The sequence below is a fragment of the Amia ocellicauda genome, chromosome 21 (genome assembly GCF_036373705.1).
Source record: "Amia ocellicauda isolate fAmiCal2 chromosome 21, fAmiCal2.hap1, whole genome shotgun sequence".
In the NCBI taxonomy this organism is placed as follows: domain Eukaryota; kingdom Metazoa; phylum Chordata; class Actinopteri; order Amiiformes; family Amiidae; genus Amia; species Amia ocellicauda.
Genome location: NC_089870.1, coordinates 18,473,430 through 18,495,074, shown reverse-complemented (window position 1 = coordinate 18,495,074; position 21,645 = coordinate 18,473,430). Strand labels below are relative to the sequence as shown.

The 21,645-nt window shown below is 35.8% G+C and overlaps 1 protein-coding gene across 9 annotated transcripts in view; it reads right to left on the bottom strand.

Annotated features, from left to right (window-relative positions):
• Window positions 1-17,294, bottom strand: part of nrxn3a (neurexin 3a) — a 328,954-nt gene extending 311,660 nt beyond the window's left edge. For all 9 annotated transcript variants that reach the window (XR_010805140.1, XR_010805144.1, XR_010805142.1 and 6 more), the window contains exons 1-3: window positions 16,512-17,294; window positions 10,462-10,482; window positions 9,392-9,421 (exon numbers count right to left, since the gene is read on the bottom strand). Coding sequence is in view for 2 of the 9 variants with exons in the window: in XM_066694072.1 (XP_066550169.1) it covers window positions 9,392-9,421; window positions 10,462-10,482; window positions 16,512-17,208 (748 nt within the window). In the remaining 7 variants the exon portion in view is untranslated. The remainder of the gene's footprint in view (window positions 1-9,391; window positions 9,422-10,461; window positions 10,483-16,511) is intronic.
• Window positions 17,295-21,645: the final 4,351 nt, after the last annotated feature.

The window sequence follows — 21,645 nt, the reverse complement described above, 5'->3', positions numbered from 1 at the left end:
CCGTGCAAAGTAAACGAGAAACTTCATTAACATTAATTAACCACTCGCAAGGTTGCGGTAGCTTAGTGTCGATCAGGATGCTGGAAGTGTCCCGTTTCACAAGAGCGTTTTCTTATAGCACTGCATTTCCCTTGGGAAAAAATAAAAAGGTAGTCTAAAAAAACAACGACACGCGGTCTACTGATGAATCGCTTCTAGGAGGACAAAAACTAATGAGAAATTAAATGCATATTATGAGTACAGGTACACTTTTTATTATCTGAGTTGTTCTTCATTCAAGTATCGCTCGTTAATGTTACAGCGTTACAGTGTGTAATTTAAAGATAATTTATTTCTGCCACTGCATTGGCCGCAGACTTGAACAAACACGGCAGATGAGTTATATACATCACTGGAACACAATTCATTGTTGTGATGGACGACTTCACAGATTCGCAGTGCAGCTATGAAAGGCCTGCTAAATATCTACAAACAACTCTTCATTGCTTGTCAATTTTACAAAATGCATATCATGATTCTTTCTTTAAGTGTATCCTTTTAGACATACTAACACAGAAACATTAATCAGGTTGTATACCGAAGAGAGTTGAGCGAGAAGGCAAACCAATTTTATTCCAATTGAAAATGTATTTGTACCCGCAAGTAAGCCAAAGAAGGCAATTTATTAACAACATTAATTTATTTCATTATACAGATTTATGTGTGTTCTGAAATTACAGATATTTGGCGCCAGTGTTAGAAAAGTAACACAATATTGCTATGTTTAAGTCCACTTTTTCAATTGCTTTTGAGTTTGTTTGATGTTTCCCGTAGTCAACGCTGAGGATTCAAAAGCAAATCCCATTTTAAAATTGCTCTTATCTCAGCTTTATTTGTTATGAAGGTTCAATTACAGTATGAATATGCTCCTCTCTCAGCCTTGAAAAGGTACGCCAAGCTTAAATCAGATGAGGGAGTGAAAAACAATAACCTAGTCAAAGATTCCCAAATCAATGATCACGAACAGAAATGGAATGCTCATTTCATGCACGTCGCTCTTAAACAATGGATATCAAGATAAAACATCTCTGCTGTCTTTTCTCGTTGTAAATAATGAGGATCAATCAGGCCAGTTAAAAGCACCATATGGCATCTTTTTGTGTTCCAGAGAATGTAATTAGAATAGCGGATACACCCTGTTCTCACTGTAACCCTCTCGTAGTCAGACTGACATTCAGTGCATGTCCTTGTGAGACGCAAAATCAGTCTTTAAAAACACGACAAAAAATATGTTCCCCTACCTATCATTATGTGTATATTTTCATATTCATATCTTGGGGAGGCCTTTGTCCAGCAGTGGCTATAAAGGCTGATGATGATTATGATAAATATATATCTTCATCATCATCATCGGACTTTAATCGATCCACTACTGGATGAATGCCTGCCCGAGATATGTTTAACTTGTTTCGATGTACGGCATGAATATATCGGGGGAACTAAAATTATATATATATTATTATTATGTTATTATACTGTTATTATTTTATAGAATAATTATCTAATACAAATGTCCAAAACAAAAAAGGTTTCCGATATGATCAGTAAATGCAGAAAATGCAAAATACCACTCATGTGAAGCCTATTTTAATAGGAAATTAAACATAATATTATAGTAACATAGCAAACTTAATAAGAATAACAAATAAAAAAAAAGTTCCACCTATAGTGGCTACTGTGCATGTGACACCATTTTTGTTTTGCATGAGGAAAACAGCCTGTGGATAAGGCTTTAAAGAGCCATTTGAGATTTTACAGATCAAAGTAAACACCCCCAGGAACAGCTTGAGTGTGATATTAAATTTCATGTAGAGGATATATCTCGTATATTTGTGATTTCCTCCTCTGAATGACAGTCACATATTATGGTACACCTCCTTTTCTTCCTCGCTGCCTCACAGGCACTGATTATGCCACAGCTGCAATAGAGAGCTCAAACCGAGACCCATAAAAGACTAATAATGTGCGCTGATTGGAGTAGTGTTTAATAAACATCAGTCATTTGCCCCCAAATACATTGTATGCCCAAGATGAAAGCGCTATCTTTGCCAAATACAGTGAGGTTTCTCTTCCAATCAGATACAAAATCTTCCTCCTGAGAGTACATGTCATTTGGATTGAGAAGTTAAAATTGTCAAACCCAATATGCTTTTTGTGTATGTATGCATACACATCTATAACTGATAGTGTTGATTTTTGATGCAGTGATTATACATCACAGCACAAAGTGACTATTTTAGGGTATTTACCTCATATTACCATTTACTGATTTGATGCTGGTTATTGTTCCAATCCTGCTGATAGAAAAGCTTCCTTTACTAATGAACTGATGAACTTTATCTTCTATTTCTTTGGATTGTCCTCTTAAACAATAAATGTGTAAGTTAATATGATGGCTTTCAATGACTTTCAGATTACAAGGCTCTCCATTTACCAAAGCTTTAATGCTTTCTATTTCTATTCCCATTTTCTTCCTAACCATTACTTCCATTTCTTAGCATTGTATCACACAAATATACAACGTGATGCTGTTAAAAGCAGATCCAAGCAGCATGCAAAGACACAATGCCCTCTGTGGTTAGTTTGCTTCCATTTTTGGACACATTTAAAGTGCGTCTGACTTTTCTGATGGCATCTTCTCATTTGGTCACATGCAAATTCAGTGGGTGAGCATCAAGGATCTTTATTGGCTCAATATATTTCAGCTTGAGTGATTACTTTATTCAAGGAGTAATTAAGTGAGTTTTGCATGTCTGGCTTTGGTTTCTTGAGAGAGAGAGAAGGAGGGAGAGAGTCAAGTAATTGTAATCAAGGAGACCTGTTGCCATCGCAGTCAACTTAAATGCAAAGAGGGGAGGACAATAAAATGTTCTAAATCTGAATTTCACAGGCTTGTACAAAGAAGTTATTAAAGTGAAGCATAGATCTACCAAATAATAATCAAGTAATGGCTGCCTACATTCATATTTGATGCATAAACAAAATGTGTGATATTAAATCTTGTGTGTGTGTGCGTGCGTGCGTGTGTGCGTGTGTGGGCGCAATAAAATAAATATATTGCTTCACATGTTTATCTGAAGGCTGAAGAAATCAAGTATGTATGATAAGGTTATTCCAGTAGATGGCACACTGTGTTTTCTACCTTGAATGCTTGAGAAAACTAAACATCTTTCCAATGAGTCGAAAACACAGATTAGACATGAAGTAAATTAATCTGATGTTTGTATGTCTAACCAAAGCATTCCAAACGAACAACAAATTATTAAATTTAAAGCGGTAACTAAGTAAACAACATATGGATACATTTGTTCCACACAACACAAAGATTTTACACAGCAGAATTAAAGACCAACAGGTATCAAGAATAGTTATCCAATTAGTGATAATCCTCACTTTTGAGATACAAACAAAGCATAATTAATCATAACGAACAACTACTAAGGCATATTATAAATTAGATTAATAGCAAGAATATATAACATGCAATCTTTCAGAAGACGGTCAGCCATAATAGTGTAGAAATTAAAACGTGGGATATAATTAGGATATTCAAAATATGGTAATTTCCGTCTTAACTATGTGATAAAGATTTTATTATCTCTGTTACTCACGGCTTGTGTGTTGCTCTGCTGTCAGAGATTTGACTCATATATCTTCCAGCAGTGAAGTATCGAATTACCATGAAAAAACATAAATCTCCAAAGACTGATTTCTGAAGAACATAAAGGTCAAAGGAAGTTTGCAGCACATTTCCCAGCAATTATATTGTAAAAAAATAAGTTGAAATCCATGGTGTTTGCTTCTACCATTTATTTTGCCCATGCTCATGACTTGTAGAGTATTTTTGATGGCAACATATGTATATATAAGCATATACTAAACAGCTAAATCTCTACGTTAAGTTCATTATCTATTTCAAACAAAAAGATAATAAGCTCAACTAAATAAGACAGCAAGATTATTCAATGCAGGAAATGGCAACCAAAATAAAGTATGAGTCTTTGTAAGTCTAAGGCTAATAGTTTCCTAACCAGAACTAATTTTACAGGTGTTTCCCAATCCCATATAGAGTCATTTATCATATCATTTATAAAAGAAGAGGTTAAAAAAATAGGTAAGCTACTTAAAGATGTAATATAATAAAACAAACAGGGGCAGAATCAAGTTAACAAATCTTACTGTGTAACCTTTTCTGTGTTTCATATATTCCCAGATGGTCTGTCTCAGTAGAACTTGACTCTAATAAGTACCGTTATTAATTATTTCAGAGCAGACAGCGTTCTTCTCTTGAGCAGATTACATTATTGATATAATTTAAGACGATCTCGATAAACCCTCCTAAATATTCGAAAATATTACAAAATGCGAGACAGGTTTAAAGTAATTTAACTGGAACAAATGTCAAACATTGCTGCCATAAAAAAAATGAGTACTTGGTTAATAAATATAGGCAGGAACCGACAATATAGAGAATGTGCGAGGAAAAATGCAGGCAATTCACTTCTGTTGCAAAGTAGTTAACTTTCAAATGTCAAAGCATTTTTTCAAGTATTTTGAAAACTGTATTAAGGAAGTGTGTAATCTACGAGGCACACAATACTTTTATTTTTACATTCGACTAAAATCACTCACAGATGAGAAAGTGTCCAGCATAAATGCAGTCTTCCAATAATTGCATCAGACTTGAATAGTCCCCAACTAGTACTTCTATATCAAAGTGATCGGTATTTGATTATCAAAGTCTCTTCAAGGTTAGCAAGTTGAGCACATTCTTAATAGAACCGAGTTGATGAGATAATTAGCATAGCATTTACATAATGGCTCTGGAATTCATTATCACCACGTGAGATCATCTCCATGCATTTGTCTTGCCTACTTCTCTTTCTATAGGGATGTTACCAATTTCCTATTGATTCCTTATTAACAAGCAATGGAAATGATGCACAGAAATTCAACCTGGTAGCTTTGATATGGTATCCTACGGTACAAAAGTAAGTAAGCATCACACTTTTACAGAGTTTTATTGAGGTTGAAGAGGATTCTACCATAAATACCATATTACAATTCCTTAACCTTACTTTTGTTCCTACTTTTTCAATCCAAAGATTACATGGATAAGTATGGTGTTTTTTTTTTTGTTACATATAGTAGCTTGTTAAAATGTATCTGGTGTCAACTGTCTTTACAAGAACTCAAGATTTTAGTTTTTTCACACCACTAAACTATTAGGGAACAGCTAGCTAACCTGATGAATCTTCAGCACACTGTTTGTATCTCTCCTGCTTTAAAATATAATGAAATCTCTCTTCAATACAAACAGAAAACACATTCATTTACAAACACAGACAATCCAACTCAATTCAGATAAGGGTATGAAAGAAAGCAATCAAATCTAAATTAAATGGAAAAAAAACAGAATAGAATCTGACTACAGACATTCAGAAAATAACATCGACGTGAAATAAAATCAACCACAAGATATATTGCATTGCGAGGTTGCATTATTCCAGCACTAATTTGAACACACATAACCCAAGAGGGCTGAGAAAATGCCAGGAGGACCCATTTCTCTGCAAGAAGAGAAACCCTGTCCTGGTTAGGATTAAGACATCTGGGAGCAGAGTCAACAGACAGCTGAAGTAGATTCCCTGGTACACGAGGGAACGAACGCAAAGCCAATATCCTCCAAATGACACTACAGTGCAGGTGTCAGGGAAAACCACCAGCACCCCACATGGAACTCAACGACAATCCCAACACTCACAATTGTCTTTTCATCACCTATCGTCGCTGTTGACATATGCTAACGTCTTAGCATTGAAACCTGACTGAAATAACTACTTTCTGAAAACTAAAAAAGTGCACTGGATCCCAAAAAAAGCCCTGGGCTAGTACGCCAGCTGGTGCTCTGAGCTCCATGTTGCTCCAAAAGGTTTTAACTAGCTGTCTCATCGACTGTTAGATAAGTTTCTCTTCTCTGAAAAAATCCTCTCTCTAATCCTACCACATTTCTCTGCTCACACTTAATTCTTCCACCTGTGAGATAATTGCTTCAATTCTTCACAGAATTGAATGCTAAATATAAAGATGACACCTTTTGTTTTTTATGAACTATACGGTAGAGTAACCTTGCAAACCACTACTATTGCAAGATGTATAGGGACATTGCATAATATAAAACTGGAAATACAAAAATGTATCTTTTAATTTCTGGTTTGTACAATAATTATTTGGGAAAAAATATGAGTCTGAATATTAGTATCTCAAGTTTGATTTTAGGGTTTAATATACTTCAGATACCTGTGTGTATGTTCTTCATAAAAATTATTAAACTAGGTCAAATAAAAGCAATATAAAATGTCCTCCATTTGTGGATTTGGCAGATAAAGATGATGATTTGGCTTTAAAAGATAATGTCTTCAGATTACTCGGTTTATGGGTTAAAACACAAACACACACATACACATAAAATGTAAGTGCCATTAAATCAATGAGTAACTGCTAAAGCAAATTTATTTTGAAAGTATGCCAATTGTCCCATCCACTCCTTAAGTAGCAGACTCATTTTGGACTGATTGTGTAAAATGAATTAATTTGTGTTTTAATTTTCCGATGTTTCTTCTTAAGGAGATTACCACATTAAAAGCACAAAACTTTTATGGACTAAATAAAAAGCTAACAAAATGTCTATATGACTTTCTCAACAATTTACAATACTTCTGTGGATTCAGGAAACACTCCTATGTTGTTATTCATTATCTGTTGCTGCCAAGATGCAAAAAGATTAAAAATTAATGCTCTGTCCTCTTAATTCAACAAGACAGCAGTGGATTTGGTATAATGTACATGCTGCCTTGGAAAGATTTAGTAACCAAGGATCCGGTAAATAGTGGGATGGGGTAAAAGTGAATGAGGGATAATGGAATAGTGAATTGGGATGATTCTTTTTTTTCTGGTGCATTATACATGGGATGGTAATAATGGAAAGTCTACGAATCAATTGAATTACCTCAGTCAATAATCAGAACAATAAGTGAAATCGCGTTCTTGAATTCTAGAATTTCACTTTTTTTTTTGCTATGAAAACCACACAATGGGAAGTTGTCAGTCTTCTCATTTAGCCATAAATCAGCAACACAGTACTTTGGAGAACACTTGAACTGTTACTTGATATTGCTATAAATTGATATAAATTAAAAAAAAACACATACTTTGTATTTGTTAGATACAGTAACGCTGCATACCTAGTCAAATATTTAAAAAGCACCTACAAAATAGCATAACAATAATGACAATTGAACATATATAGTGCTGTGGAGATGGGCAGATAGCATTACAGCAGTAGGGATGTTTGCACATGGATCACAGTCAAAGAGGGAAATAATTCAATAAGGCAAGGGGTGGGGGGGCAGTCAGAGCAGCTTTTAAAGCTCTAAAAACAAAGGGCTAGAGCTATATGTCTCAGTGGACTAATTCAACTGCCTTTCAAAGCATTCACCTCCAGATACTTAGGCTCAAATCAGACTGAAAATGCAAAAGAATAAATAAAATACAATCTCAAGGCCATCTCCAGTTACCCTGGAGGGAAGTCCATGCCAAGAAGCCATCACAGAGCCCAGCTCAACCCAGAGCAGGCCTTCAGAGGAATCCCGGGGCTGAATGACAATGGGATACTCAAGTCAATATTTGCTTAAGGTCACAAATGCTCCCAGCAAGCAGAATCTGAGGCTCAAGTCGGCCCTTTTCTCTTCCACAGCTGATCCAGAGCAGAACTGTTGTTTAGCAATACGACAGAAATGAACTCAAATAAAAGTAACTTACCTCACACAGTACTGTCTTTTAAAATAACAATAAGCCACTAACAGGTGACACAAAGTGGCCACGTTGCTGCCCACTGCAAATACTACACAGTGTTAGGATTATAATCTTTCATGTCAACCAATAATTCAAGCAAATCATGTTCCAGGTTAGAGCTCTCACCGGATATGTAACATCACTATTGGGAACAGCATCACACAATGTGAATTATTAGCAAGTTTAATGTACTTTAATTGAGTAGAATTACGCATTGAAAAAAAAAGAATAATCTATTTACCAGTGCAATGGGAAACGGTTTAGTTATTTGGGCATCAATATACTTGCTGTGTATTGTTGTAATTGCTTGTTAAAATATGTAGTACTTCATAAATTAATTGTCCATTGTTAATCATTTCTTAATCTTTACAGGACATTCATTGAACCAGTTTTTTTTAATTTAAATAGTTATTGTGGCCCTAATACTCCCATCAGCTACCAAAGGAAAACCACTTCACAATATAGCTCAAAGCCATTGCTTTATACGCCCATTTAATTTCATTTGTCACTACATATATGTGTGAACTCTTAGCTTTTTGCTTTTAAATTCCAGTATTTAACCCCTATTATATTAATATGACACCACACATTATTTATTTAACAACAGCACTGCACAATAACACCTTTTAGCTCATAGAAAGAAGACCAAATCAGGAAAACAAAGGGTATATTCATCGCATACCCAGCATCAAACACTCCTTGTTTGATTAGTAAAATTACAATCACAAAACCAAAGCAGTGATAACAGCACAAACAGGTGCATGAACATAATCTGAAATACATTTAGTGCTTTTAACATTCACTGTGAACAAAGTAAAGAAAGAGGGATCTACCTTTGCTTTTACCTATAGAAATGGAGAGTGGGGTCCCATAGGGAAAAGTATGCATGAAATCCACAATTGAGGAGCAACGAGAAAGGGGAAGGATAAAACATTGTAAAGATTTAGGAAAGGAACACACTTATCAACACAACATCAGTGTGAACTGCAAAATAATCGTGGGGGTTTGGGTGTTATGAACTGTTGAAGCATACTTGACATGGCAAACGGAAAAAACTTCACACATGCGATGGCAAACTCACAAAATGCAAACCAAATCGAATTAGAATGAGTGATTTCAAGGGCAGCAAATGCATACAAATCCTTTCAATTATAGGTGAGATGAAACAGAGGGTTTGATTTTGAAGCCATGCAAGAAACAACCTCGATCTCTTTCTGGACTTTGAAAGTTAAGCAAGATGAAGTAGCATTAAACGACCATCGACAAAAGCTTGCAAATGTGTAGCTTGCACTGTATCGCTGTGGTCATGCACGGACAACTCCATAGCCTGTCCTTATGTGTTGCACCAATTCAAATCACTGCATAAATTAAAAAGTTAAGAGCACTTATTCAGGGGATATACATTTGAGCACTGCAAACCTTTTTTCTCTTTTTTTCCCCATTTAAATAAGCAGAGGACATGAGCACAGAGAAAAGATAGAAAAAGAGGAGAGCATACCTTGTTCGGCCATCATCAGATGTGCGAAACCTTTAAGAAGCGAAAGATAGGAACAACTTGAGAAACACATTTCAATACTTTTCGGTATTGCGATGTCACATGCTTTGGGAGGAAAAGCATGGCATCAATCACACTAAAGAAAAGCTTTTCACAGGTGATTGAAAAGCTTTTGCTGTAGGACAGAACAGTTTCAATTCAGGCAAAAGAGAACTATCTACTCATCTCCGGGAACAGATTTATATCAATTCCTATCTACTTGCATTCCCGGTGAAATCAAATTTGATTTATTTGAAATATGTTTTTTCATTCCTTACTTTAACAATGTGCTGGAAAATAGATAAGCATTATAAACTAGCTACATGTAATACAGTGTATGAGGTAGATGCTGATTTAATATTAAGAATATTGATTTGGAATGTAATACAAATGTTTAAAACAATAGAGTATTGTTTAAAAAGTAAATCAAGGACAGTAAGGTGTTTATAATACATTATTTATTTGGGATTAAGCACATTCTGGCACAATTCATTTATTTAAATGTAAAGTTAATTTAAAGGAGGGATATCAATTTGTCCATTTTCATTTGCATACAGTCGTTCTGCAGCACAATCCCAGGTTCATTACTAAAACATGTCATAAAGGAAACTTCCTAATTACAGGCAGTTCATGTTTTATGTAAGACTACAATGCATGTTATATTGAATAATGTCTGAATCTAGCTATACATGGGTTTTTATGTATTCCTTGCTTTGGCTTTGGTTATATTTCCAATAAACTTAGATTACATCTCCATCAAGAACTGCAAATGCTATGTATCACTAGGGACTTTGCAGATACTTAATGTAAAGCATCTGTTCCTAAACTAATTAGGTTTTATATTCAACATATTTTCATTCTTTCTTCAGAAACCAAAATTCATAAAAATGTTAGGCTACTTTGTGTTGTCCATGGTGAAATTATTATAATTTTTTCTAAGGGCAACACATTTCTCAGCTACAAATAAAGGTAAACAATTAATTTATTTCAGGCGATAGAGCCTGTATCATAAGGAGCTCCACTTTAACACTCACCTGGAATATTGTTGACCTCTGCTGTTGCATTAAACAAAACAAAAAAAAGACGGAAAAGTTTTCAGCATTAGACACACTCTGCATATGTTTGCATGGAAATACTTTCATGCAAAACAAAGACACTCCTGTCTCCATGCAAGTGTATAAGCACTGTGCATGTCAATAAATAACTCATCATCATCATCTTATCTGTCCAGCAAAGATCTTGGAACCAGATCGACACCGTTGAAACCCAAGTAGAGAAACCCAGCAAGACGACATTGCGAATATTGTGAAATATTCAGTTTCTAGTATAGCACAAATTCCCCCACATACAACTTCAGTCATAAATCCAAGCAAGTGGTATACCATGCTCCATTAAAGTGGAAATGAATTTATGATGTTGTGGGGTTTGTGTATAAAAATGCGACCAACATTTTCAGACCTATACCCATCTTATTTATTTTCATTGCAGACACAGACCTGTCGGGTGAATACTGGCACATTTTATTTTTTGGTTTAATTCCAGCACTTGATCAATTGCACGAGGTATAAATATTAAACTGTAGTGATACAATTCTACTTGCATAAGCCCCCATTAGCTTATATAAAACAACATTACCTCCCTATCAGATTCTAGTTTCAATACATCGTTATTTTTTAAACACAGAAATATCTCCTCATAGTTCCATTTTTAAACAATCAATAATTCAGAAAAGGGGCAACATTGGAAATAGATTTTTTTGAGGATTTGAAGCTTATCCTGCTTGACACCACAGAGCACCACTTCTCACCAAAGCTAATCTACATTTGAAAAGGTCCCAGAGGGGAAGTTCTTTATTGAAGCTGTTTAACTACTTGTTACCAACCTCTACATCCATCATTGCTTGGGAATATCCCAGCAGTGGACTCTATAGACTCCAGGCTCATTGATGTCACATGACTGCCAAGCACACTGATGTTTTTTCAGTTGCTAAACGGAGATGTAGAAGAGCTGCTAAATTTGCTGTATGTTTGTTAAAAGGATTCTTAATCAGCCTTTACACAAATAGCCATTAACGGAGGAAATTGACAAGAAACGACTTATGTCCAAATGTAAATGAAATGCTTTTAGCACTTAGCAAATCTGTGATTTATTAGATATTAATTTATTATAGACGTAATTAAGTTTGGCATGCCTGAACTCTGCACATGACATTATGTTAATCGCTTATCTCCAGTATAGGCTGCTTGCTTACTCTGTTTTAGAAAGCTTTGAATGTGTCGGTAACATTTCATTCGAATTGTGTGTTTGTTATTGCTGCTGCCATCCAGCGAATCCGAACCTGACTAATGTCAATAATGTCAGATGTGACGTTTCTGAGTTTCCATCCTTTCCGAGCACAAAAGACTGAGAGAAGCAGTGAAAACACTAAGGGGTTGATGCCAGTGTTTCACAAGTGCATTTTTTGGGGTTTGACTTCTATTCCTCAGATGAAATTCACAAGACATCCTAATTATTCTAATTAATGTGCCCCTTGCTGATTGGTTTGCACTAATTTGAACTGCTACCCTTAAATCTCAAAGAGTGAGTCATCTCTGCTAATCGTGTCTTTTTTTTTTTTTTTTTAATTTTTTGTTAGAAATACTGAAATGCAAATGTTTCTATTATGCTTGTATAAAAAACGAATAAGTGTCACCAATGTCATGGGTCTTAAATATATTATATATATATATATATATATATATATATATATATATATATATATATATATATACATACATATACATAAATAAATTTAATTATTTTAGGTTACAATTGAGAAAATAAAATAGTATATCAATCTCACTGGAGTATTTGTGTCTTCTAAGCTCTGAATGTCAACAATATTTGCATCCAGGAAGTGAAACACTGAGAAAATCTAGACTCTAATGTATTATGATTCTCACTGACAATTTTGGGTAACATCTACAAATAAAAAAATAAAAAAATGTTGTCGGCCCCAGTTCTTCCCCTCTGCCCTCCACACTTTCTAATCTTCATTTATTACAGTAAGCACCCACAACATTCAGCACAAGTCTGGATAATCCCACACTGTAAACCAGGCTATACAGCCATCTTATCACCAAAAGGGCTTGTTTGCTTTTCCAACTCCTACACCATACCGACTTAATTCAATAAACCTTCACGTACCATTCGAAGGGTGCACACACATTATTTCTTTAATTCCCACTCTCACCTGAAAGGGCTCAGTGTGAAGTAGTGTCACGTGACCGCCTTCTCGACGCCGTATACGTCGGCACTGTTATTATCGCAGACCGATGCTTTTACATCTCTCAGTCTGATGTGTGGCAGTCGGATTCAAATGAAAAATTGTCATGCCATAATCCTCCGATCCATTTTTGATGTCAGAGTAAATTCCAAACATTGTTTTCAGATTTGACCATGACACAAGCTCTCTCTTAATTTGGATCGGATAAGCTTTTTTTTTTTTTTTTTTTTTTTCTATTGACCTACTTATACAAAAAGATTATTGTATCTCCTGGGCTTTTTTCTTTTTAATTCCAAGGGCTGAGGTTTTGGGCACTATTTCTATATTTTATACAGTCATATGATTCTAATTGCATTTATCATTCATAATTACATAATGATGAATGATATATATTGTCTGTATTGTCAGAGTATTGTCTGAACGAGCTGACAATAAGACATAGAAATCGTGGTAATTGTGTCTAAATATCAATTATAACAGGAGTGACTAGTTTATATGAATTCTACTTCTCTAAAGACAATGACTATGTAGCCCATTACTTAGATTTGGCTAAGATTTCAGATTACATTCTTTATTCTTAAAAAATATAATAAATATCTAAATTAAGTGTTATTTATTATTTGTATTTATTTTAAGTATGCCCATAGCTAGCATGCATCACACAGCCAGCTATTCCTGGCTTAAATCTGAGCTGCAGCACAGTTAGTTATTAATATATTGTGCTTTGCAAAAAAATGACAGATTGAAAACTTGTTTTGTTGCCAAATGTTTATTGTTTTAATCTGCCTTCAGATTATACAGATTTTCAGATAATATTAAGTGTGGCTATCTCAATCATCACAGTCTACCAAACATACGTTTTATCTGAGGCAAATATTTCTGGGGCCATTTCAACCATCTGCCTGGTTTGAGAGGTATTTATACGCCTGTTGTAGTTATATCCAAATACAGGCTAGAACATGTAGCATGAACTTTATAGTGTGCGTGTGTGTGTGTGTGTGTGTGTGTGTGTGTGTGTGTGTGTGTGTGTGTGTGTGTGTATATATATACATACATACACACACACACACACACACACACACACAATTAATCTACTGGTGCGAAAAAGTTACTTAAATATTAACGTTTTAAATAATTGTTTCCAATCTTGTCTGAAGGATTATAATGCTCATGCATTGGTTTTGTCCTATTCTCCCTCTTAACTATTCGTTGCTTATTCAACAGCTGCATCAATTAATTTTGGGAATTAGCATAGTCTTAAAACAGCTGGAGAACCGTTACTACTTTCCTTTAATGCTACGGGAAGAAATGGGCGCACAGAGTGGTAAATACTGGGCAGAAATGTAGTGCCAGAGCAAATCGAATTCCCTTTCTGTGTGAAAATGGCTCCAGGCGAACAGTCATTATTTCAGTCCTCTTTTTAAGAAATGGTGGTAAGTGTTTTTGACTTGTGTGTATTGCACACTCATGTTGACTTGGCGAAGCGTTTAAAGTGACTGTTCCTTGTCCATCAACATAACTTGTGCGTGACCCTGTAAACAAGGTTATTCTTTTTTATGATTGTTAGAACCCATGTTAGCAACTTCAGCCCCATCAAAGATGTTTTTACATTTTACTCTTAAGTCTCCTATCAGCAGACTGCTGGACTGAGCCAACAGTACAAGACAAAAAGGCACAACTATAATAAATCAAGCTGAAATGCCTGTCCACTCTATACCACATAATTCTGCTACCGGGCTTTAAGACCAACACAGTCTACTGCTGATGTCCAGCCCCTGAAATTGGATATGATATGCTGAGAATCACTGTTTAACACTGATATACAACTGTAACAAAAACCTATTGAAACTGAACAGAAACAACACAGCTACACAATAACCCCCCACATCACTGAACACATTGTATGGATGTATTTTTAAACGTGATCTAAATCACACAGAGTGTAAGCATCTACAAATGACCTCCTGGGGGATGTACTGAATGTTGATGAGCCAAATCCACATTTGTGCCATTTCACTTTTTCTCAGAGTCCAAAAGCTCTCAGGTATGATGTGTCTGCAATGAAAAGACTCTGATGTAGGTCCTCCACACTGTCATCTTAACTGCTGCTGGCCATATCTGAGGGCCCAGAAAGTATGTTTCACTTTCAATCATGGAAAGTGCCAGAATAGGGGGCAGCTATTGCAAGAACCCCTGGTATTTAGACTTGTATGCTGATTGGGTGAACTCTCAACATTCTGGATACAGTATCCTTTTGTTATGATCTGACAGACCAACTTTAGTAGATCATTATCCCCGAATAAAAAGTGAAAAAGCGATTTGCTCTCCCTATAAGCAACTTAAAAAGGATACTGTATCGTGAACATATAATATCTTAACTGTGAACCCTTGATAAAGGAAGAGAAACACAGAGATAAAGACTATTTTAGTTACAAACCAGCGTGTACCTTAAGTTTCGGTAAGACTTGCAGGATCTAAATATATTTAATGGGAAAAAAATTAAGTTGTAATTTGTTTCTCACTCCACCTCGCCCCCCAACCCCATCCCACCCCCCACAAACGTGTAGGAAATCAGACATTTATTACATTATATTTCCCTTTTCAGTTCTCATTTAACATTGATTTAACATCGATGCAACATAAGTGAGAAGAACATCAAATTAAAACGATATCCAAGATGGCATTGACAAACCGCTTTCTGTAAAGGAAGAAAAGCAAGTTATAAAATAAAACAAGCTTGAACAGTAACCGTTAAACCTGCTAGCTAGTTTCTGTTCACTTTCTGTTGTAGACTCAGAGATCAATTCCAGGCCTATTTTACTGATTTTTAATAGGAATACAGGTTATTCAAAATGTCTCTCTTAATCAACAAGACATATATTGTAAATGTTACATATGACCATATAAATAATGTCCAAGCTAGTAGTTCTTAGAAAGCATCAATATTATAATCTTCATTTCAAATTGGAAAGGGCAGGGGATTACTTCTTGATCAAATATGTCTATAACAGATTAATGTTGATTAATAAATGTGTATGCAATTGTGCATTATCTCAGCCAAGGCCTCAGCGCTGACACAGGCAATGTAATCATCTGTTTGCAGCTTAAAATATATTGATTACAACATGAAAAATAAATAAATAAACTGGGCTGCACATCCCCAGAAAAAAAGCACAGCAATATAGTGTAGCAGAACATCAAAGACAGGTTACTGTTAAAACCTGAGTGAAAAATCCAACTGTGTTAACAATGCTGGAGAAAAAAATGGGGGGCAAAAAAACAAAGAACACAGCCTCTCTCCGTACCAGTTGCTTCAGAACAAAATAAGCTGTAGAGGGAAAAAGGATGTGACTGAATCAAAGCAAGCAACCCATATTTCACAACACAGACGGGCTGGGTTTCTGGAGAAGACATCTCTCCAGGGGGAATACGAATGAAAGCATGGGAGCATTTCCCCCACCATACAAACTCACTTTTCACAAGGTACTCAAGGGGAAAGCTGCCGTTCAAGTCGAAATCCTGACATGATAGTTGAACTGGACTACTCCTCAAATCGGTTTGTTGTCTTAAATGGTTTCATTAAATACACACACGCACAGAGAGAACAGTTTCCTTGAGATACTGTAGGAACACACTAAGTGATGCCACAAGAAACCTTCATTAAGAAAAACGGTTTTAGAAGCACCTTTTCTGCCCTGACTAAGACTGTCCTTCCTCTACCTTCACGGGAGGAATGACACAAATTAACAGGAAGCTGGAATGGTCAGGATCTCCTTTACCAACAGGGGAAAACATTTTAGAATAAATCGGTATCCTTACCTTCATTGCAGAATCGTCCTATATATCCTGTTTTGGAACAATCACACTTTGGTTCTCCATCGGCCACTGAGCAACTCCCTCCATTTTCACAGGGGTTTTCTGTGCACATGCCTTCCATGTCCAGTCTGACCATTTGACTGCTGAGTAGCGAGGGCTCCTTGTTCCCGTATTTCAGATCCGTGATAATTCCCTTAAACGTGGGCTGGTCTTTGACGGGGGGCAGCGTCAACGCGGAGGAGCGGATATCCTGGGGGACGCCTCCAATGAACAAATCGCTCACGATATTCATGTACTGCCTCTGTGGCCTGATCTCGTCAGCCTTTGTCTCGCTGTCCACAACCAGGACAGTCCTCAGGTTGTTCCTGCTGATCATGGCGAAGTGCCAGTTGCTGTCGTTGACCCTTTTATCCGAGACGATGGTGGTCTCCGCGCAGTCGATGCTGAACTGCAGCTGCAACTTCCCCTCGACGACCATCAGCTGTAGGAAGTCGCAGTATCCGCCGTCGTCGAAGTAGAGAAGCAGGGCTGTGGACACATCCGTTTTTAACTGAAAGCTTAGGTCACTTCTGGTGCTGGCGTCCCAGCGAAGGTAGCGGGCCCACTGGCCAGGAGTCCCTGTAAACTCAAGGCCGAGACACAGGCCTAGTAAAGTACTGAGCAGCAAGTGCACCTTCAGGGAAAAGCAGATGGGATTCATTGTAAACGGCAAATGGGAAATGATAATCCTTAACAGCCAGATACCATTGAGTTTGCTTTGGTTAGAAAGACGATATATCCAATATATCCACCAATTACACACAAAAAACGTACACAGGTTTAATAATAAGCTGGTCCAAACAACAATCCTTTTTATACGTATATTGGTAACTTAAAAAATAAGCGTAAGTACTAAGGCCATTCAGACGAAGAAATGTTCCAATCGACGTTAATGAAAGAGTACGACTGTGTGCAACTTTACTTCCCTCCAGAGACAATGTTTCGAGTGAGGAGGAAAAGCAATCTCTGCTTTTACTGAGCAGAATACTGAACTTTCTCCTCAGATCACACAGTTGATGACATACAGACACAGACGTCCCGGAGAAATGGTTCTTTTGACTTTCATTAGAATCAACACATCAGTCTTCATATTGGCTTGAGAACAGTTTGGTCCATAGGATGCAAATGTCTTCCTTTGAGTCCTCCAATTTCCAAACTGTATGAAAAGAAAAACACAAGCATACTGTGAGAATATGGACATTTATTAACATACTGCACAATTTTTAATAAAATACGACCAACACTTCTGTATATATTTTTGTCTTTATTTTTGGCTGGGGCATTCTCCCTGTTACAGTTGTAAACAGCAGGAAGCTGAGCCCAGCTGGAGCCAAACTCTCACATGCTGTGCTCTTGATAATCTGCAATGCTATTGATAAGTGTCTGTAAAATTGTGTATCTGCTTCTTTGAGGGTAGGAAAGCTTCATTTAAACTACAGTGGATTTCATTTGTTCCTGAGATTGCTTCACTGGGGCAATGAAATGGTTAAAGCACTTGGTATCAAAATCTAATTAAAAGTTTTCCAGCTATTTTCTCAAAAGGTTCTTTTGTGTTATCGGTCATCTGCTCTGAAAATTACCCACATTATTCTCATAGCAGACACAGCTATCAATCAATACTGCAGTGCTTTTTATCTGATGACGAGAAAATTAAAGGCTTTCCACCAGAAATGCAATGCAAAGAAAGAACTGGAAAACAGTTAAAATACATATGTCCACCTACATACTACAAATTAATTCAAATCCCTCACTACCGATGCATTTTAAAACAACTTAGCACAGTTTTTCCAGGGGGCATATTAATTCCTTGATACGATAGCATATAGATTAAAGTCTGTAATATGCTGCAGTCAGGAAACGGATCATTCCAAAAAAATTAAGGAAGCAGATCATTGTAAAACGTGTTAAGTCACTTTGCCCCCCCAAATATTTTGTTTGATATTATTTTAATATATCTATTATATCAGATATTGGTTTACAAAAAAAACTATGAATGTTTGTGTATTCAGGGCTTAAATGTGATTTAATTCTGTGATACAAGTCTGTAACCACAATCCTAAATCTAAAATAATTCTTAGATGCAATTCAGAACCTTTGAGAATATAATATTCAGGACTATAATACTATTCACACACAAAGTATTTTATGTATTTATGTGAGCATTGCAGGTTTTATTTGTTATTTTGTACACAAGCCAGAACATTTCTAAGTAAGGAATGGACATCCATTTCAGATATCCATTTACTATGCTGTTTCCAAGGCATTACATTGTAGAATCAAGACCAGTTTAATATTTAATATTTAAAATGTAATTTGATATTTAAATATATTCAACCCATTTCTATGACCCAATAAATCTCCTACTATAAAAACTGCTACAATCAAATAGAAAAATAAAGGTGTGGTTAATGATTAAGATATTACACATTATTAGGTTTAGGTTGGGCAAATTAACCTTTTAAAGCTGCACTTATCAACACATCAAATAATTCCTCTGTGTAGACATCGAAAACCTCTGTTGACACTTTAAATTGAATATTTGCCTTCGCAATGAGATTAACTTAATCTGATCACTTACAAAAGTCATATGCTTCTTTTGTTCCCCACCATGTAAGCAACACAGGCATTACAATAGAGAATCTCATATTTCATGGTAAAATACAAAGCGAAACCTAATATGCATATAATATTGCCACTTTCCTCTCGCCGGGATAGGCAGCGGCCTCCTACAGACAATAGAAGAACCAATCAGAATGGTTCCAATACTGTGAAACATAATGCAGACCTTTAACCACCTGCCTTGCATAGTTGATTTAGCTCAAGCAGAGAGCTATTGAGTTCTGGTAACTGATACTTGTAGCAGCATCACTCACATCTCTTTGACATCCATATGTTTGGTCTTTTTGTTAAAAGGACCGCATTGAAGACACCGGAGTAAGGGCTGAAAAGGCTAAACTATAGACAGCACCGTGTGCATTTGTGTGTGCAGGAAACGTCCCACTGAGAAGCTGCATGTCATTTCTATAGCACGTTTGAGATTGGGTTTTTTTTTTTTTTTTTTTTAATAAACAAAGCATTGAAAAAGGACAGACTGTAAGAGAGCGGGGAACCTGAGATACATTCCTGTCTAACCCCGGGTAATTTGTTCTACTTATAATTAATTGAAAGTTCAATAATGCTTTGGTCTTTGATTCCTGCAGCATAAAGTACATTAATACCTTTAAGAATAAGTAACACAACAAAGAAACACTGCTAATTATATATTGTATAAGAAAGGCAGAGATTAAACACACAGAGATTAGAATAATAATTTTGGGCTGTCAATCCTCTCTGTCTGCTGCACCTTGACCCTTCTTTAACTAGAAATAGAGCTATTTCTCCGCAGAACCTAGCAACACTTTGCAAGGTCACTCTGTTTGGTGGCCTCACTACCAATTTTATTTATCAGTACTTATCTAACCTACTGAAGTCCGCAGCATCCTCAACAGGAGGGCATTTTAGCATAACCTACTGCACATTCCCTCTGAGACAGGGAGAATCAGTAGGTTGTCAATTTGTCAATCTACTATATTGTCCCACTGAAATACGTGTCTAAGCTCTACTAGTATAATGTATTATATATCTGCAATGTTAACAGAAACAATTCAGTAAAGGCTGAATCAGTCTAATTTTATTAGAAATTTAAATTTTACCTGCCTTTTTTTAAAGTACTTCAATAGGCCTAGTTGTTTTGTATGCATGTCTGATAGGTATACACATTGAAACATCAGGTGCTGTCTTTCTGTATGTTATTAGTCAGTGTATTATATTTTAAACATGTTTTGTCACTTTGACAGGTGAGGGTTATTTAAATAATTCATTTTAACAAAATGATTGTTCTAATCTAGTATGGCCTTTTCAAAAGTCAAAATGGTATGGGTACTCGGAATAAATTGTATAGTCTTTCCAACATATTAAGTGAGTAAGTAACTATAAGAGCAACTAAAATGAAAAGCGTCATAATAAAAGTGGGGGGTCTTTGTCCATATCAATATTCGCTCTTCTTAAAAAAAAAAATACAAATATTGGAAATAACGGGATCAATTCAGACACAGTCGCTACCATTCAATGTGAGCCAGATTGCTTTTACACCAAATGCTTAAAAGACGGTGTCGGGGAAAGAACTAAAATATCAACCTAAATGTATTCAAATCAAACACAAAAAATTTAAATTAAAGACGACGCACATTACAGTAATACTACAAACGATTTGCACTGAAGGTGAGAATAAAGACATGTTCACTATTCTTAACAAATGCATTTTCCATGTTAAAAGCCTTGTCAATTTAAATGTAGAAATATTATTTTTTAAATGTCATAAAGAGCGTTATGGGCGCAATTTCGCCACGAATCAAGTCGTTGACACGAACGGCTCTCCCATCAGCTGCTACAGTCAGCAGAGAGTCAGGAGTAATTAGGGGGTCATATTAGCATTGTAGCATATTATTGCTTCCTTACATCCAAGTGACAGGTGTTCGATATACAATGTGCATGTACAATACTTTACATATACATATAATATGTACATAGAGAGAGAAGGAGAGAAATGTCGCACACACACACACACACACGCACTCTCTCTGGGCACACAGTCCCTTTACTACAAAAGGGCAGTCCGTCGCCCCTTTACTATCAGAAACCCCTGCCAACATTTTCTGGAAAATGATCCAGGCAAAAAATATACATAATGTTTACACCGGCGTTAAATCTGATATTTCAAAAGTTTTTAATCTACTCAATATTTGTACAATTTTATAGTTTGTAAATCATACTGAATTAAAAATGCAAGAACAAGAATCGAGAAGTTATTGCTTAATTAACGGTAAAGTTAATGCAGTTACTATATTCCCGCTGGTATTAAGGTAAAGCAACATGATATATATATATATATATATATATATATATATATATATATATATATATATACACACGCACACACACACACACACAAATAAACATATATAAATGTTATGTAAGATTTGCACTTCGCCCTTTTTCAGCTACAATTTGAGCAACATTTAAACATGTTTTAAAGTAATCTGGTAGGATTCATGTTCCT